Source organism: Alexandromys fortis, unplaced genomic scaffold (genome assembly GCF_014885135.2).
Source record: "Alexandromys fortis isolate MF-2015 unplaced genomic scaffold, M_Fortis_MF-2015_v1.1 scaffold_341, whole genome shotgun sequence".
In the NCBI taxonomy this organism is placed as follows: domain Eukaryota; kingdom Metazoa; phylum Chordata; class Mammalia; order Rodentia; family Cricetidae; genus Alexandromys; species Alexandromys fortis.
In genome coordinates, this window is record NW_026068214.1 from 370347 (window position 1) to 390852 (window position 20506).

General features: G+C 44.1%; 1 protein-coding gene across 1 annotated transcript in view; it reads left to right on the forward strand.

Moving 5' to 3' along the window:
• The window catches only part of Pfdn1 (prefoldin subunit 1), a 47734-nt gene that overhangs the window by 18536 nt on the left and 8692 nt on the right, over positions 1-20506 (forward strand). Inside the window, exon 3 of the mRNA XM_050130360.1 lies at positions 2830-2914. Within this exon, the coding sequence (XP_049986317.1) occupies positions 2830-2914 (85 nt within the window). The remainder of the gene's footprint in view (positions 1-2829; positions 2915-20506) is intronic.

The window sequence follows — 20506 nt, forward strand, 5'->3', positions numbered from 1 at the left end:
CTGCCTCAAACAAACAAAAAGGAACCTCACTGGTCAGTCTGGGTCAGCCTGTGGCGTCCTCAGAGGGGAGGAGTCAGGGAAGTATGTTATCCAGGTGACGTGAGGCGTTAATGCAACAGGTCACACATGACATTGACTTCAGAGCTTTTGCAGAGCAGTGGCTCTATTACAGGTCATGTGACCCCAGCTGTCACCTGTACACCGGCTCCCCTCATTTGTCACAGATTTCTTTCCTTTTTTCTTTTCGGTACATTTTCGACTCCAGAATCTTGTTTTTTTGAGACAGGATTTCTCTGTGTAGCCCTGGCTATCCTGGAACTCACTCTGTAGACCAGGCTGGCCTAATCTCACAGAAATTCACCTGACTCTGCCTCCTGAGTGCTGGGTTTAAGGTGTTCACCACCATCCAGCCTCTACTCCAGAGTCTTTATTATCTATTTGTTTATGGACACAATTAGGCAGGATCTTTGTGAAATTCTTTTAGAAGCTGTATGTTTAATACTTGTGAAAATAAGATACATCATCTCTAAATTATTCACTGCCCCTTAGATCATAGATAAATTATCTCCTAAGGACTTTTCAGAAATATTAGCTTTTTGGAGGTCTTTCTAGTAGCTGTATAGAGTATCTGTGCCACTTTTTGAATTGAGACTCAAACAACTTTCCATATATTTTGTATTTGAATTTTGTATGTAACAACCCTTTTTGGTAAACATTTGGGCTTATAAAATTCTCATCTTGTTTAATATCTGGATGGCTGAGATGTTTTGAGCTTGCGGTCGTAGACTGGCCTGTGAAGTTGGCCTGGCTAAGATAGTGACCTTAAGTGTGTGTGGCATGGACAACGTGTTTCTGTTGTTTACTCTTCTTGCTTTCTAGTGACTTTATTTTCTGCTCAAGGGATTTAGTATCTGTTCAGATAACTTTCTTTTTAAAGGCCACATAAAGTAATGACCTCTAATCTTAGCCTTGAAAAATTCCCAGACCTATCATTTGAGAATACTACTCAATGGTAGGCAACCAGTGCTGTTAGAAAATGTATATTTTACTTTGAAAATTACTTCCCTGCCTAAAGGACTTTGATTAGCCAAATGGTACATGAATGGCGTAATTGACAGCTCCTGGGCTGGACCTTGTGTGATGCTTTTCACGTCCTGTCACTAAGACCAGTGCAGCTCAGAGCAGCTCTTCCTGAAGAGCATCACCTGGTTCTGAAAACCAACCCTTCCAGTGCGACACAGTCTTAATCTGAAATAGGACTTGTCTCTTGGATCCAGTGAGAACATTTAGAAATGATGGGTTCTATAGGGAAAGACCTACAATTAATGATTTTTTTAATGAGTGTGAGCAATATTTCCAGGAGATAATAAACAATCATAGTTAAGATAGCTGAACTAGGGGCTGGAGAGGTGGCTCAGCCATTAAGAGCACTTGTTGCTCCTACAGAGGACCCTGGTTCATTTCCCAGCACCAGGTGGTAGCTAGCTCACTACCGTTTTTAACTACAGTTCTAAGGCATCCGATGTCCTCTTCTGACCTCCATGGATGCCAGGCACACATGTAGTGTACACAGATACAGGCAAAATGTTCATACACATAAAAGTAAAATAAATCTATAAAAAAAATGGGCAATTGACATCATGGATAAAGTTTAACAATTAGTGATATGATAAAGCATTCATGGGATTGTATTACTATGTGCGGTCAGGTCTATTCATGATGGAGAAGACATTTTCCCTGGGGTCAGGGCTCTAGTTGCCCTGGTGGACTCCTTCCACTTGTCCACTCTCCATGATAACAGCTTCTCGGTGAGGTCCTGCCCAGGCACAGTGATGTTGCTTCATAGTTGGCAGAGAAGATTACAAATGGTTATTACCTTGATTTGTTTGACTTTTTTTTTTTTGTTAAAAAGATAATGTTTAGTTCTTTGCTGCTGAATCCTTAAGTGCAAAGGGGGACCTGTCTCTTAAGTAGTTGCAGCTGTTCCTTGAAATCTGTTTTAGCCTAGTTTAGACAATCCTGAGAGTGGTTTGAGTAATTGGAGTTTTTCCGTGGTTCCAGTAGAAGAGAAATACTTCATTCAGCCCTCTTCTTGAAGCAGTGAAATGGTTTGTTCTTCTTTTTCCTGAAGCAAGAATTATGAGCGTAATGCCACAGAACAGACTCTTAATATATAAAGCTTCCCCGTATTTACCCTCAGCACTGGTAATAATGTGCCTGACTGTGAAATGGAAAAAGTTAAAGCTTTCTATTTGTGCATTTTGAGTTTTTCAGAGGTATTACATACTCTGGGAATAATAATAAAAGATACTAGGGCTTATACAGTGCCTTTGTGTGCGGAGCTCATAGACACACTAAGGCATTGATCCTAGCACAGTACTTGATTGTGACTTTGAAAGGTCATGAGTTACGGCTGCTGCAAAAAACTCGAAAAGATGGAAGGACACTGCAGTTTACAAATACTGCTTTAAAGTCTACACAAAAGTCTACAGCTCAAAGTTACCAGGAATTTTGGTAGCTTATATGTTGACTTTTTGATAGATTTTTTTTTAATGCTTTTGCCATTTTTTCCTATCCGTAAATATTTTCAATGTCAGATTGTCTTTTAAGTGGGAACACAGAATGTACTTTTAACCCTTTCTTTTTCCTTGGCTGAGACAGCTTATAACCATTATGGTTTCCAGAGTATTTAATGTAACAGGGTGTTTTTGTTTTTTCTTTTTTCTTTTTTTTGGTCCTGAGTCTAGTGCTGAGTATTTGTGGGTGTGTAACTGTTGATCTGGAATACAGTAGCCATGTGCCATCATTTTCAACTCTTTTGTTTTCTAGGTTTATTCTACAATCCAAGGAAGTAATTCACAACCAGCTGTTAGAAAAACAGAAAGTAGCAGAAGAAAAAATTAAAGAACTGGAGGTATGTCCACATGACAACAGCAGTCAGCTCGCAGGGAAAAGACGTGGTAACGCCTTTGTGTTGTGTTAAACGAAAACATGACCGACAGAGTTTAGGTCACGGTTTCATTTCTCTAATTTACTGTAGTTGTTAAAACTGTGGGACAGCCATATTCATGGCAGTATTTGAAGATAAGAAACAAAACTTTTTTTTAAACTGTAGGCAGTTTTTTTGTAAATTTATTTTATTATTATTGTTTTATGTTCATTTGTATGAAGGTCAGATGCCCTGGATCTGGATTTACAGACAGTTGTGAGCCACCATGTGGGTACTGGGAATTGAACCCAGGACCTTTGGAAGAACAGTCAGTGAGCTGAGCCACCTCTCCAGCCCCCTGTAGGCAGTTTTTAAAGATAAGGTATTGGTCTGAATGTGTATTCTCCATTGCCTTTTACTACACAGTTTCTTTAAAACAAAACAAAACAAAACAAACCATAGACAGAAGAGTAGTGCGTTGTTTAAATAGGCTGTGGCAGGTGGGGAGAATAATGGACAATAGTCGCAGCTGCCAGAGGGTCTTTCTATTCTGTCTCTTTTACATGCAACTCTTTATCTTAGATTTAGACAATAACAAAGTGGGGAGCCATAATTAATAAACAGTCTGAGTGATGGTGTGTGCTCCTGCAAGGAAAACAAGCATCTTTAAAGCTTGGGTAAAAGATAATAGATTAGAAAGTGGTGGGAAGCTCAAGCTTGTTACAGTTTTCTTATGGTTGAGACCTTTGATGGGATTTTTTCCTGCGGCTTTGGTGAAGGACCAGTCCTGTACATCACAACAGTTAGATTGGCTGTTTCTTAGGTACCAAGATTTCCTGTGACCGGGGTGGATATACTATGATTTCATAGGTCAGGTGACCTAATTTCTGTCAGTACTGTTGAGGCAGTGGTTTAGAATATGACTCAACACTCTGCTGAACTGGGGAGACACCCCCTCTAGTCAGTGGGGGTTTCTCAGGGCACTGATTTGGCATAGCCTGGGAGTGTGGAAGAGCTTCTTAGATTTACTTTAGTTTGATAATTTAAACTAACTTGATGTATTAGTGGCTTGGAAAGATGCAATGTAAAAATAAAACAAAAACCATAAAGAAAAAAATCCGTCAGCCTACAGTAACCAGTTTGTTGTTATAGCCTGTTTTGTTGTCTTTGTGCCTCGGAGCTGCTTCAGAGAAATATTCTTCCTGTTAGCTTCACTCAAGAAAAAACAAAAATATCTGAATAACCCAAATGAAACTATTTCATATAGTTTAAACAAAAAATTGTTTTTTTTTTTTTTGCAGCTAAGTGAATACATTTGAAAATTGTTCTGTTGAATAAATAGCAGAATGCAAGTTTTTTCCTTTGTGTGTGTGTGTGTGTATGTGTGTGTTATATGTTCGTGTGCATGTGTATTTGTGTTATGTGTTTGTGTGCATTGGGGGCCTGAGGTCAACCTTGGTATTTTTCTCTGTCACTCTAGTTTTTGAGACAGTCTCAAACTGATGTGGCAATCCCTGGAACACACAGAGAGACAGAAGAGACCAATTCCTGAAGTCAGTGCATGTGTGTGTGTGAGAGCACACGCACGTGCACACACACACATACACACAGTCTCTCTCTCTCTCTCTCTCTCTCTCTCTCTCTCTCTCTCTCTCTCTCTCTAATTGTAAAAAAAAAAAAAATGCCAGTAAAGAAAAGAAATGCAGTAGCTACAAAACAGTGGTGTGAGATGCCTTCACTTTCCATCTCTGCCTGTGACCTCTGGTTTTGGGTTTTCAAGACAAGGTTTCTCTGTGCAACATTCCTGCTGCCCCGGAACTCACTTTGTAGACCATGCTGGCCTTGAATTCCCAGAGCTCTGCCTCTTGAGTGCTAGGACTAAGGGTGTGCACTACCACCACCTGGCCAATGACCTCTGTTTTTACCATCAGCCTACACGTGCGAGATCTTTTTCTTTCCTGAAGCAAATTTTCCTGAAAAAAATCCTTATGAGCTTTTGTTTTGATTTTGGATTTGGGTTTTGGGTTTTTGAAACAGGGTCTCTCTGTGTAGCCCTGGCTGTGCTGGAACTCACTCTGTAGACAGACTGGCCTCAGAGATCTCCTGCCTCTGGTTTCACAGGGCTGGGCTTAAAGGCGTGTGCCACCACAGCCTGCCTCTTAGGTGTGTTTTTGTTGTTGTTTTTTTTTTAATTGCACACATTAATCGTCTGTTCCTGCACCTGAAACCTGCTTGTGCACTAGAACAGACTCACATTGATTTTAATAATTCTCTCTTCTTATTTTTCTCCTGCATATTCAGTTAGTGATGAAAGATTGCTGGGATCTCCTTCTCTAAGGGTGTTTAGGAATGTGCCTTTCATCCGCCGGTCTAGTGGGCAGTGATATGAGAGGCTGTGCGGGTGTAAGTGCCCATGGTTACTGCATGCACTTCAGGGCATACGCTTTTGATTTAGGGCTGTCTCAGCTCTTCCAAAAGTAGCTTCCCACTTATTTCTAGCATCCGCTGTTAGAGTCGTCAATCCAATTGTTGTTAATTCGTCTCCTGTGCTGTTGTTCTGTGTTTCAGTGGAGCTCTTTCAGGGTCTCTTGTTGGTGCACTGTTGAGGCTGACCCTATCGTGGTCTCTCTCTGCTTTTAGGCACATCTCTGATTTTCTGCCACTGCCTTTTCCTTCTGTGTCCAACAGGGTCACCATCCTTGCCACCACCCTGGTTAGCTCAGCAGTAACAGAGTAAGAGTGAGGAAATGCAGGCCTCTGGTCCTTGGCTTTGTGCCATTTCTGAGGCAAAGTGTTGCAATATTAGGGTTGTTGAAATATTTCCCCAGCCCAGGCTATACATAAAATCCAAAACATTTTATTAATTTCTGAAAGCGGAAGAGAACTGATACGGGAATCAGATAGGAGGCATCTGTGATTCTACAACTGGCTTAGCTCTGATCCCTGATGAGAACATATTTTGGGGGAATTCCTACAATTAAGGAAATTTTACTCTCCCCACTGAGGGTAAGTTTTTCCAGAGCACAGGTGGCACTTGTGGTGGATGTCCAGTTTTGCTGCAAATATTTCATTTTTGAGCTGGCAGTGGTTCTGTGATGGGACCTGTCTTTGGAGGTCCCCAGAATGCTTTAAAAAACATTTTAGCACGAGGGCTGGAGAGATGGCCCAGTGCTTAAGAGCACACACTGTTCTTCAGCAGGCCCTGCGTTCAGTTCCCACTGCTCTCGTCAGGCTGCCCACACTGCCTGTAACTGCAGCTTGTGGGGTTGACACCTCTGGCCTCTGCCACAAGCCACACTAGCATGCACACCCCCATTATAACAAAATAATTCTTTAAAAATAACTCAGAAATCTTAGGCATGGAATATACACAACTCAGCTGCTTGAATAACTCAGTTTAGAACCCATTATAATTTTAGTCTAATTAATTATTTTGTAATGACATATGGAATTCAAAGAAATATGTATTAAATATAGTTTAAGAATTATAAAGCAAATACTGATAATAATTATAAGGCTGAGAAATCAGATGTGGGCAAGACACCAGAGGTGCCCAGAATGTTTGTTTTTCACTCCCTGGTCACACTGCACTCCCCTTGCCCCTCCCCACAGGCAGCTGCTCTTTTTGAGACAGGGTCTTACTATAGCCCTGGCTGGCCTGCAACTCATTATGTACATCAGACTGGTTTCAAACTCAGAGATCCTCCTGTCCCTGCCTCCCGAGTTCAGGGTTTAAAGGAAAATGCCACCATGCCTGACAACCATCTCACCCTATTTCCCCCTTTTATTCTCAAGACAAGGTTTCTCTACATAGCCCTGGCTGTCCAACTGCTCTGTAGTCCAGATGGTCTCGAACTCAGAGATCTGCCTGCCTCTGCCTCTCAGTGCTTGGATTAAAGGCGTGTGTCACCATGTCTGACTTTTTAAAAAATTAATTAGTTAATTATTTTCACTACTCTAACTTTTGAGGTAACCATTTAATTTTTCAAAAAAGATTTGTTTTGAGGCTGAAGAGATGATCCAGCACTTGCTGCTCTTGAAGAGGATCCAGGTTCAGTTCCCAGACCCACATGGCAGCTCACAGCTATTCATAAGTCCAGTTTTAGGGGATCTAACATCCTTTTTCAAATTCCAAAGGCACCAGGCATGCATGTGGTACACATGCAAAATGTTCCTACACAAAGATAGTTATTTTTAAAAATCTAAAAAAAAAAATTGTTTTTAAGTTTTGTTTTATATGTGTGTGTGTCTGTGTGGGTATGAGTGTGGGTTTGTGTGTATGTCAGTGTGGGTGCATACATGAGAGGGCAGGTGCCCAAGGAAGCCAGTGTCAGATCCCCTGGAGCTGGAATTACAGGCAGCTGGGGGGGCTCGGAATCAAATTTGTTTCCTCTGCAAGAGTTGTCAGTGCTTTTAGCAGCTGAGCCATCTTTTCAGCTCTATTTTACTCTTTATGGACCCAGAGAGATAGTTCAGCCATTCAGAGCACTGGCTACTCTTCCAGAGGACCCAGGTTCAATTCCCAGCACCCACAATGGCAGCTCACACCTATATGTATCTTGTTTCTAAGGGATCTTGTGCCCCCTTCTGGCCTCTGTGGGCATCGGGCACGTGGTACACAGATATACATCAAGGCAAAGCCTAAAAATAATGTGACTTCACCTCTTTTTGGACTTTGTTGTATGTGAAGTGTTTGTTATCCGAGGTAACTTGTTATCCTCCTTGCTGTCTAGTATTACGTTGTATAGAAGTTCTAGGACACAGTCCATTCTTATCCTTACAGACCTCAAAGTGCCTGGCAGTTTATAGTATACTCTTGCTGAGAAGGGGACTTCTTTTTGGAGATTACCTTTATCTTCACCCCAGCAGAACTTGAGTCCTAGAAAAGAATATATGTCAGAAATTGACTCCACAAACTTCTAACTTTCAGTACTAGCTAGACAGCAAGGCACTTATGACTTTATTTTTATTTTTTATTTATTTATTTATTTATTTTTGAGACAGGATTTCTCTGTGTAGCTTTGGTACCTATCCTGGAACTAGCTCTTGTAGACTAGGCTGGGCTTGAGCTCACAGAGATCCGCCTGCCTCTGCCTCCTGAGTGCTGGGATTAAAGGCGTGTGCCACCATCGCCCGGCCATGTGATGGTTTTTAGTGCTTCGTACATTGAGATTTCATACATGGCTGGTTATTTCTTTATGGAGTTCATTTGCATTCTCAGCATTTACAAAAATGTTCATTTTAAAATAGTTTTTGGTTGTTTAAGACGTAAGTGTAAAAGAGCCTAGTTGATGGTGAACTCTGTGTGATCCCGTGTCCTGGTGTCATAGGCGGAATGTACTTCATGCTCACCTGGCCTTCAGAAGTAGTGTAGGCATCGGTCCCTCAGTGCCCACATGTGTTCTTGTTCTGATCACGTGTTCCCTGCATCACTATTCCCAGTGCCTTAGTGGGCATGTGTTGTGTTCTAGTTGCTAAAATTTGCCCAAATAGAAACTTTGGGATATTTTATATCTTCAGTAGAAATATTTTTGGTCTGAGGAGAATCTAGATGTAAACAGTTAATGGACTGTTCTTTCTAACTACTCAACTCTATTATTTGTCTGTCTGTAAACCACACATTACAGATACTTCATATATGCTCATCCCTTTGATTGGCTCTACTCCCTGGTGGTGAGCCTTCATTTTGCGGCTAAGTTTTCCCTTCAGTAACTGCGTGTGCATTGCAGTGAACCCAGAGGTGGTTTCCTGCATCTTGGCTCAGCTGTTCTCTTCTCACAGATCTGAATCTGGCTGGCCTTGTTGCCCCTCTCGTACTGTTTGTGCCACAGCAGGCATTCTGTTGCATGCTTCAGAGGATTACTGACCTCAGCCTTGACTGTTACACACTTTGTATGTCCAGTCATAGATACAGACACCCGGCTTCCTGGGCCTCAGGTCTTTTTTGGGCTACCTAGAGGCTTGTTTCTGTTGATGAGTTCCTTTTTAAAATTTCCTTCATGTTAGTGAGCAGCTCCTTGGTGGTGTAACCATGTGGACTTCCACTTAGCCTCATTCTCACTTGGTCAGTTGCTGTTCTTACAGTACAGGGGATCGCCAGCTTCAAGCTACAGGTACTGACCAAGCAGGTGCACTCTGGGAGGTAGAGGCAGGGGGAATCAGAAGTTGACGGTCTTCCTTTGTTATGTAGTTCCAGGCCATCCAGGGCTCCCTGAGAACCTGAGACAGACAGACAGAAAGGTGCTGTCCAGGAAAAGCCAGAGTGTTCATTCCTCAGTGAGGAGAAGGCTCTGCCTGCTTTAGTGAGCGCATCTGTGGCAGGATGGTATCTCCCTCCATAGTCTGGTGGTAATTTAAGTCAGAGGTGTTCCTGTGATGGTTTAAAAGTGGTTTGTAATGGGGCTGGAGAGACGACTCAGCAAAGGGGGTGCTCATCGTTCTTGCAGTGGCTGTAGTTGGGTTCCTAGCCCCTTCGTCAGGTGGCTCACAGCCTGGTGTGTGTGTGTGCACGCGCACTCTCACATGAACCCATGCACACTGAAGTACACGGGCAGAGGTCAGTAGATGAGGGGAAGTCAGGTCTTTTCCACCATGTGGGATTTGGGGTTGAAGTCAGGCGTAAGCAGCAAGTGCCTTTAACCACTGCTGGCTAGTCCTAAGTTTTTTTGTAAAACAATTTAGTTTTATTTACTTCAGCTTTGTTTGGTTTTTGAGATGGGGCTCTCTGTAGCCCTGGCCCTTATGAACTTGCTAAGTAACCAAGACTGTCCTTGAAGGCTTGTCCTTCTGTCTCAGCTTCCCAAGTGCTGGGATTACAGAGATATGCCACCACACCCAACTTCTGCTTTTGTTTTTAAGAAAATAGATGTGAGCATGGAACAGAATTCCAGTTCAGGAAACCGTATCAGTTTCCACTGGTTTCTATACTGCAGTACTATTTTTATCTGTGACTCCAAAGGTTCAGATTGTGTGATGCCGCAGAGATGTGGAAATGGTTCTCTCTTATGGTGGAGGAAGTGGTGACTTCTTTGTTGGTTTTTGCTGGTAGTTTTTGATAATCCCCTTCCCTTTAGCTATTCTAGGCCTGTTTAGTTGTCAGGCGTCTCCACTAAATTGCTAAAATAACAAATAAGGGGAGGGAGTTTAGCTGCATAGGATGGTGCTCAGTTGAGTTCCTGGGGAGGAAGGCGAAAGCAACCTGGTGCCATTCCCATAGGATGTTTGTTTAAAATGCTGACAAGACCGTTGAGTGCTCCTTTTTCTCAAACCCCATAGGGCTGTGTACTCACATCCAGGGGCTCACAAAGCTTGCTGGGACTCCGTCTGTGCTGGAGATTAACATGCATTTGTGGTCTTGTGCCTCTGGCTTTTGATAGTGGGGATATACCGCGAGAGCGTGTGTGTTGAGAGAAGGCAGGCAAATGAAGGTTGGTGGTTCGAATGGGAGAGTGAGTGTCTGAGAGGGAAATGCACTTAGTCCTGACCAGGTGTTTGAGTCAGCTTGACTAAAGAAGTTAACCACACATGTGCCTCCAATACACCTTCCTGCATTTAATTTAAAACTTGAAACATTATTTATTTTGTATGTATTTGTGTGTGATCATGCACAGGCTCCTGCTTGCAGTCTGAACACAGCTTGACCGAGGAGTCAGTTCTGTCCTCCTACCATGTAGGTCCTGGGGACCAAAAGCCAGGCTTTGCCGCAGGCACCTCGACTCACTGAGCCATCTTGCTGGCCCTTCCTGTGTTTGATTTTTTTTTTCTTTTTCAGCAGGGTTTTATTTTTTGTTGTTGTTTTTGGTTTTTTTGTTTGTTTGTTTGTTTTTCGAGACAGGGTTTCTCTGTGGCTTTGGAGCCTGTTCTGGCACTAGCTCTGTAGACCAGGCTGGTCTTGAACTCACAGAGATCCGCCTGCCTCTGCCTCCCGAGTGCTGGGATTAAAGGCGTGCGCCACCATCGCCGGGCATTTCAGCAGGTTTTAAAAATTAACTAATTATTCTTAAACCCTGGCCACAGTTTCCCCTCCCTCTTCTCATCCCAGTGTGGGGGGAGGCGGCGAGAGGCCCCCATCCACTCCTCCTCCTTTTCTCTTCAGAAAAGGGCAGGCCTCCCGTGGATGTGGACAAAACACGGCAGTAGACTAAGCACCTCCCCATGTACTAAGGCTGGGCAAGGCGACCCAGTATGAAGAATAGGGTCCCGAAAGCCAGCCAGAGAGTCAGAGACAGCCACATGGAAAACTGCCTGGGTTTGTCTGGATCTCTGCTCTCCATTTCTCCTAATCAAAATAACGCTGCACAGGAGACCAGCAGTCTGCGTCTGTGAAGCTGTTGAAGGGTCCCCGCATGTCTTCCTGTCCCCCGTGTGTCACAGAGAGAGGAGAATTGGGTGAAAACCAGGAAGACTTTGTTAGGCTTCTGGTGTTCTGAGTTTTTCTTGACTCAACTGACTGAGGACTTGCTTGGGTTTTCATAGTCTAGGTTGCTAAAGTCTCATCTGAAATCCTTTCTTTGCATAATTCCTGTTTTGATTTGGAGTGGGCTAGTGTCTGAATCTGACCATTTTAATACCAGAGCCAAAAAATGGATTGTTTTTGTTGCAGATTTTTTGGACGGAAGGCTTGAGTGTGTCTGAGGGAAGCCTGGTTGGTGTTCACATGAAGCTTGGATACTGCAGGCTTTGGGAGTGTTAGCTTTACCACCCCCCCCTTTTACTTACTCATTCATTCATTTATTTATTTTTGAGACAGGGTCTCACTATGTAGCCCTGACTGTCCTGGAACTCACTATGGTAGACCAGGCTGGCCTCTGAGATCCACTTGCCTCTGTCTCCCGATTACTAGGACTAAAGGTGTGCACCAGCACGCCCAGCTTTTACTCATCTCTTACGTCTCCTGCTGGCCTCAGCGGATAGTTTGATGAAGGCTTCTGTGCCATCCAGGTGGTAGGTTCTGCTATCTTGGACTGTGGCGGTGGCAGTGGATAAATATGAAGGCAGAGAAGATGATTGTGTCTGAGTGCAGAAGAGAGGAGTCAGGCGAGGCTGGGATTTTGTCCTGTGTCCTGGAGTCATCTTTCCCTCCTGCACTTTACATCCTTCTCCTGTTGGAGAGGGTCTGGGACAGGTTCACAAGATGGAGACATTCTCCAACCTTTAAGATGTGGTGGAAGTTTTTGGTTTTGTGTTTTGAAGCAGGGTCTTGGGTAGCCTAACCTGGCCTACAGACTCACTGTGTAGCTGAGGAAGACTTGAACTCCTGATCCTTCAGTCTCTACCTGCTGGGATTATAGACATGTAGACAATTGGAACTCTGCACACACAGATCTAAGCACTCTGGGGAAAGTGTCACTAATGGACTGGGACAGTGCCATTAGGTTAGGGCTGGCTGTCACCTCCCCACAGCTGGGGGGCTGAGACGAGGGATCTGAATCACAGATGATGTGGGCAGGGCCATGTCAGAGTGGAAAGGTCTAGGAGAAGGGAGCTGAAAGGAAATGGCTGGCATTACTTTCACTCGCTTGGTCTGAGTTCTACTTCTGAGTAGCTGTTCCTGGTGCCTGTGACTCATTCGCTGTGGTTGGCATACACTGTTCCATGTGCCCTGGGCTCCCAGAGGTGATCCACTGTGGATAGTCCACGTGTTCATAGGAACAGATGTTGCTAACCTCTGTACACCAGTGTTTCCTAGTCAGTCTTGAAGTTTCAAAACTAATTTTAAAAGTACTAAGCCTTGCACATGAGTAATTTATTATTTACTTATGATATGAGCCCAACACCTGTTTTTTGTGTTTTTTTCCTTTTTGATTTTTTTGAGTCAGGGTCTCAACTAGATAGCCCTAAGTGTGCTGGAACTCACTATGTAGACCAGTCTCAAACTCACAGAGATCTACCTGCCTCTACCTCCCAAGTGTGGGATCAAAGGCGTGTGCCACTGTACCTGTGTACTGATCATGCGTATTGCCATCAAATGTTTATAAAAGTTTTGTTTTTAATTGGAAAATGAGGGCATAGAGATATGCAAAATTTAAACAGTGTTTGGGACTGAGATGTAACTTAGTTCTGAGTTTGGTCAGCAGTGCCATGTAGACCAGGTGTGGGACACAGGCTTGCAATCCCAGCACTCAGGAGGAAGGTCAGAAATTGTGATGTTGAGAGAAGCATGGGTCATGTGAGACCCTGTCTCAACCAGCAGACGTGTACTCGTCACCCAGAGCTAACAAATGAAAGCTTGATTGTTCCCTTGCGGCAGTACCGGAGATTGAACCCTGGACCTTGCACAACATGCTAGGCAAGCCATTCCCCAGCATCTAGCTGTAATTTTGGTTTTTACAGAAACCAAAGCTAGATGCAGAAGCACACACCTTTCAGTGCTCTGGAGGGGGAGGCAGATCTATCTGTTAGTTCGAGACCAGCCTGGTCTACATAGTGAATTCCAGGCCAGTCAGGATTACATAGGGAGAGAACAAAATGACCTAAAAAGAAACCCCAACAGCCCCTCCACACACACCAGCCCGCCAACATTGCCACCACCGTTGCCGTCACCACCACACAACACTGATGAGACTGGAGTCTGAAAAGCTCTTTCCCCAGTGGTGGTATAGCCTAGTTGTTGTTAGCCAGAAGCAGGAAGGAGACCCCACAGTCCTAGTTCGTTTGTTTGTTTGAGTGGCCAGGGAACACTTTTGTTGGCTGTGTGCATGCTGTAGATACATGATGGATGAAATGCCGTTCAGATCTCTTAACGACTTTTTTTCCCTCATAGCAGTTTTAAAGCCCTGTCTACATAAGTAGATGTAGCTTGTTGACATTAAACTGTTGTAGTAAATTCCACAAGAAAAAGTAACTTTCTGTATTTTGTTTGAAGAATCTACTGTTGAAACTATAGTTTACCTCACTTAAGTGTGCCATGGGGCCCTGAGACTCCTCCAAGAAGCATAAACTCTAGGGCTCGCTGCTGGACTGGAGGATATAAGTGTGGTATCTGGTGCTCTGATTTCTTTACAGCCATGGAGAATGGAGAAAACCATCTCGTGAATTGGTGTCCTTTGCCCAGAGTTGGGAAATAAAGATCACATGTGCTTGGCAGGGCTAGGACCAATTCAGAGAAAGAGAGGACATCAGATGGGAAGCCAGAATCCTGCCACCAGACCCCAACGCATGCCGTCATTCACTTTGGCTCTAAAGAAATGAAAACTATTCCAAACATTTCTCTCTCTCTCTCTCTTGCTCTGGGTTCCAGAGATTTGTAGCAAGCACCTTTCTTTACTCTGAGTCCTCTTACTAGCCCAAGAAGTGGGATTCTTATGGAATGCTTGAATGTTCTAGGATTTTTGATCTTTTTATAAAATTATAATTCTCTTAAAACTTCAGCTCTGAGTAGAGATTATGAGTGGTTTCTCCAGAGCACCTAGGGGTTGAAGAAAGGGCAAAATGAAACCACCCCTTGAATCATGCTTGCATAGAGAACTGTGCCAAGGACACTTTTATTACTCTCAAGTCATTATAAATTTAATTGGTATTATGTCAGCTACTTAGATCAGAGCTAATAGCATATGAAACTGCAGTCTGTTTACACCAGTTCCATGGTAGCATGGGTGGGTGTGGAGTTGGGGACAAATGACAACTGTGACGTTTGGTCCATGAATGATTTCATCATGGTCTGAACTCTGTATCAATCACCCTGGACGGAGAAGTGGGTGATGTGGACCTGGTCTTTCTGTCAGAGCACTTGGCTGGGAACAAGGTCCTGGTTGCTTGTCTAGCCTAGAAGTTTAGTTTAGAGAGAGCAGTGTCTCCTGGGGTGATACGGACAGGTATAAGTGAGCCTCCTTCCCTTTCTATTTGATGAAGCAAAAGCCAAGGTTTTTGGAAAGCTTTATAAATAGCCCTTTGATATCGGAGTCGATTTGCAGTCTCAGTTCTGCCCTCTGTTGACCCACACAGATCAGCCAGGCGGTGCCTGTGACTCATGCATCTGTGCCTGCTGTGGCTTTGAGCTTGTTTTCACCGTTTCCAGGTCCTTTTATGGGCTTCCGGTGGCCATATCTCTATTTTTTCAGTTGTATAAATATGTTAACTCAATTGGGGAGTAGTAATGTGATCACATGGAAGTTTCCTTGCCTTTGTTTGCTCATTGCCTCTCTGAGTTCCCTATTAATTCATTAGTCTAAATGCTTAGAGTTTCTGCTTGCAGTAGTAAAGTTAATTTTCAGAAATCAGCGTGTCGGTTTGTCTTCCCTGGCCACTGTGTGCGTGGTTCCCTTAAATTTCTGGGTGGCTTCAGATTGCTTGGGGTATAACTGGGGTGGCATCTGCTAAGTGCTCCTTCTCTGTTGCACCTGTTCCAGACAGAGGCTGCAGCACAGTGCCTCACCTGGGTGGTGCATCTGTTGAGAAGACCTTTTTTTAATTGAGATAAATTGCAGCTGAACTAAAACTGTCGCATAACTGTCACTACCGTGATTCCAGAAGTCTTCCCAAAGGAATCCGACTTGCATACTGGTAACAGTTTCCCACCATTGAGTCTCCATTGGCAGCCATTCATCTGTTTTCTGTTTCTAGATTGCCTGACTTTCTTTAGAAATTTCATTACACTTTTATTTATTCATTAATGTGCACACACGTGTGACTTATGTGTAGGAACACTTGTGCCGTAGCATCTGTATGGAGTCAGAGGACAGCTTTGGGGGTCTGTTCTCTCCTGTGGTGTGGGTTCCAGGAATCAAATACAGGCAGTGGTGGGGCTTGGCACCAGTCACCTTTACCTGCCAAGTCATCACCATGGTCCTAGATTGATTATTTTTGTTGTTTGTATAACATAACTTTTGGGGGTTAGCGTAATTATTTTCAGGGATTATCTGTGATATAGCATTTACCAATACTTCCCCCCTTATTTTGTCTGCATAGTAATCCATAGAATGAATATTCCATAATGTCTTAAACACTCGTGGGCATGCGCACTGTGCCTGCCTTGGCTAAGGACAGTCCCAGCAAGCACCTTTCTCTTGTCATCACCTTCCTGTGAAAGCTGGCAGGTCATGTGACTTACTGTCTTAACTTCTCCCCAATTGTTGCCCATGGTATCTGCACCCCTTACGTTCTTGCCATCAGCACAGAAGGTTCCAGTTTTTCTGTATCCTTACCAACACTTGTTATTTTGAAGATAGTGAAATGGCCTCTCATTGTGATACTAGATGTTTGTGGTATTTGCAATTTTGTAATAAATAATGATGTCGAATTATTTTTTCATGTGTGATTGACCATTAATATGTCATTTTAAAAAGAAAATTCTGTTTTCACATTCTTCAATTTAACTTTTAAATTTTGTTTATTATGTATGAAGGTGTGTATGTGTTGTGTGGAGGCCAGGGGACAATATCCACTGTGTGAGCTGTGATTGAATTTAGTTCATCTGGTTTGGTAACAAGTTAGTGCACTACTCACAGAGCGGCTCCCCGCTCCCTTTGCTTGGTTTTTTTTTTTTTTTTTTTTTAATTGCTCTTTTTGCTATTGAGTTGTAGGAAAACGGCAGTTCTTGATTTAGTTGGAGCAGAGAGCCTGGCCACAAGTTCACACACCTGTGGGAGTCCTGTCCCCAACTGAGCTGAGTCAGTCACACCCCCGCCTCTAAGAATGTGAGGTGTTGGCCCTGCTTCCTCTCCCAGCTGGGCACACCCTGTGCACTCTGCTTTACTGGGCCTTGAGGCCGAACTCTCCCGTGAACACTTGATTTCTGGCTCCTGCTAAGGCAGGGTGCACACGGCGGCCACTGCTTTTGTGTTAGTGCTGCTGGAGTGAGAGTCCTCAGTTCCTTTTCCCGAGATCCTTGTTTCCTTCTTTTAGAAACCTTAAAGCCCTTGCCGTGCATGTGTGTCTGTGTGTGTGTGCCATGTATGTGTCGGTGCCCAGGGAGGCAAGAAAAGAGCGTCTGAGCCTCGGGGGCTGGAGTCACAGTAGTCACCAGACAGTGTGGGTGCTAGGAACTGAATTGAGTCCTGGAAAGACAGAAAGTGCTCTTAATTGCTGAGCCATCTGTCCAACCCTATGAACCGTTTCTTAATCTTGGAAAAGCAAATATAATATATATTAAGAAAATCCTTGATTTTTTTCTTTTTAAAAAGTATGTCTCTATATTCTTGATTATATACCAAACCCTTGTATTTTTCTCCTGGAAAGAGACCTGTGGTGTGTAGATTTATAAAGTTTGTCAGCTGAGACAGGCAATCCCGTGGGGTTTCTGTGAGGATACTGGTAGTTCTCTGTGCTGCCTTTTGCTGATCTCCAAGTACTTAATGGGATTCTCAGCCTTGGCCTTGGATGGTCTCTGAGGACATCTTCTTGGCTGCTGTATTTCCTGAGCAAGCACTTCTGGCCTTCTCGGCACTTCTCCGTCTGGTTATGAGCATGCTCCCGCGTTGTCCTGGGTCTGACAAGGCCCAGGGTCTCTCAGGGAAACATTTGACAACTACAATATTGCCTCATTTCTAACTACAATATTGCCTCATTTCTTTCATGAAACGTAGGGGTCAGGCTTCAAAGTAGAAGATATCCTGGACTCTGTATAGCACCCTCCTTTCCCACACAGCCCATCTTCCCTCCACCCATCTCCTTCCCTCTTCTCCCTCCTATGTGTGACCCTACTTTCTAACCTGTCCCAGCCTCCCAGAGTGTGTGTGTGTGTGTGTGTGTGTGTGTGTGTGTGTGTGTGTGTGTGTCCGTTCGTCCCTACCAGGCACCGCCGGTGACATTGTCGCTGCTCCTGTCAGATCTCATGTCTTCCTAGGCCACTTTCCTCTTGTTTTTTCTCCTCTTTAGCCTGCTAGTTCCTCGTCTACCTCCAGTTAGAAGCTGTTGGATTCTTTAAGGTTAATCTTTTATACTCTATAGTGTCATCCTTTCTCGTGACTTCCAATGTCACTCATATCTTAGTTTGCAGGAATGGGTTCTCTTCCGTCATGCGAGTCTTGGGAATCAAACCCAGGTGGTCATGGTGGCAGGCACCCTTACCTACTGAGCCATCCTACTGCCCATACATCTATAGATATGTGTGTGAGAGAGATTTTAGTTTTTCTCTTTTGGTGGTCCTGGGAACTGAATCCCGGGCTCCACGTGTATTAGGTAGGTACTATGTTCTGAACTACATTACATCCTCAATCTCCCAAGTTATATTCCCAGCTTTCTGTTTTTTGAGACAGGGTCTCTTGTGTCTTGCTAGCTGGAAGTCACTGTGTAGCTCAGGCTGGTTTCAGACTCACAAAGCTCTCTCACCTCTGCCTCCTGAGTGCTGGCGCTAAAGGTTTATGTTTTGTTCATGTGTGTGCAGGCGCTTATGTGCATGTGGAGGACAGAAGTCAACTTTGGGTGGCATTCCTCGTATTTTGGACAGGGTCTCATAGGCCTGGAGCTCTCCAGGTAGATAGGTTGGCTGGCTTATAAGTAAGCCCCAGGGGCTCACCAGCTCTGCCTCCAGCTTTGGGGAGTGTGCCGCTGTCCATGGTCCGGCCCACTGGTGCTTGGATTGGATTTGGGTTCTCAGGCTCGCACAGCAAGCAGTCCATTAACCACACCTTCTCCCCAGCCCCAAACTGAGGTCTCTGCCCACTTCAGGTCCAGTCTGCTTTTCACCTCACATCTACCTTGGCGTGTTATAGGTGCCTTATACACAGTATGTTGAAAATAAAATTTGTAATCTTCCCTTGCAATCCTGGTCCTGGATTCCTAAGCTCAGTAAAAGGTGATGCCAGCCAGCATGCAAGCCCAAGCAAGGTGGGGGGGGGGGGGTCTGGGGAACATTCCCATCCCACCCTCTCCCCCAGCATCTGATACCTCATGCAGGTTACAGCGAAGGTTTGGGTGAAATTCTATTGTTACTCTTCCTCACGATGTTCCTTAAAATCTATTTTTCTGTTTTCTTTTTTATTTTATTGATTTTTATTGTGCTCTACATTTTTCTCTGCTCCCCGCCTCTCCCATCCCAAAATCTCTCTCTTCTTTATATACTGTTCACTGTCACCACTAGGATACTGTCCCTTTTTGTTTGTTTTTGAAACAGGGTTTCTCTGTGTAGCCCCAACTAGTCTAGAATTCCTTTATAGATCAGGCTGGACTTGAACTCAGACAGAGATCCTCCTGTCTCTGCCTCCTGAGTTGCTGGGATTAAGGTGAGCACCACCCCTGCCTGACTTGGCGGAGGGTACGGGTAAGACACTGTCTTTTAAAGACTGCTGCAGCTCCCTGGTAAATTCCCGCATTAAAATGTGTGGTCTGTAATCCTGTACTTCACAGCATCTCTCAACCATAGAACTCAGACATTCTATCTGCACATCGCAGGCAACTGGTCCAGGATGCTTAGCCGTGACAGCAGTTTCGCTGCGGACAAAGAAACACTGTCTTGAGCACACCTGTTACCTGTTATGACTCATAGGCCCTTCTGAGGGAAGCTGTGTTTTCATTCTGAGCTTCAGTCAGAAGGAGATTCTGTGAAAAGATTTGACTTTTCTTAGAGTTTAAAACCTTGTGGCTTTATTTTGCATTTAAGATAAATACTGGAACTTTGGTGGCTTAAGTCCCTGTATAATTGGTTGGGCATGGTGATCTATGCCTTTGATCCCAGCACCCTGGAGACAGAGACAAGTAGATCTGAGTTCCAAGGTAACGGGCTACATAGTGAGTTCTGGTATAGCCAGAGCTATGTAGATAGACCTTGTCTCAAAAAAAACCAAACAAATAAGAAGACTCTGAAGCAATTACTTGTATTGTTCTGTTATTAAGTAAAACTCATGGGAGTTGGATATCAGGGTAAAAATCTGATTGACCAGAGAAGCGACCAGTGGCCTCCCCCCCCCCCTTGGTCCAAAAAAGGCCTGTGAATCATTCTAAGCCCCTCCTACTACTTTCTGTGTCTTTCTTTATGTCCTGGGTTCTCCAAAACCTCTAAGGCTAATTCCAGTCAACTAGTAGCTAACACTGCCCTCGAATTCAAGGTAAACTTTATTGGTAGTCTCTGGAGTGTCAGAGTGTAAACAAAATACCCCACACAAGACTCTGTCTAAGACTGATTCTCACTTGCCCATCTCTGTGCTCCAGTTTTGTTGATACCCAGTTCTCTGAACACATCTGCCCTGGTCTATGTTCAGAAGCACCTCTGCAATAGCCTTGCTTACCTCTGATGCTTCCTCCTGTGGACTGCTTTCCCTCAGAACCCTATTACATTCTGTGTGGTTTTAAATAAGAAATGGCCCACATAGGCTCATATATTTGAATGCTTAGTAGTCAGGGAGTGGTACTATGTGAGAAGGATTAGGAGGCGTGGCCTTGTTGCAGGAAGTGTGTCACTGGAGGTGGGCATTGCAATTTCAAAATCCACACCAGGTCAAGCATGTCTCCACCCCACCCCTCTTTATTTATTGTGTTTTGGAGAGTCATTTTCAATACCTGGAGTTCACTGTTGCTTAAGTAGGAGACTGATTTTGATTCCTACAGAAAGGAAGGGACGATGTCCATCTTAACAGTGGGGAGGGTGCATCTCACGCATGGGTTCATTAGATTCAGCAGCAGAAAGCATTGATCGTTAGATTT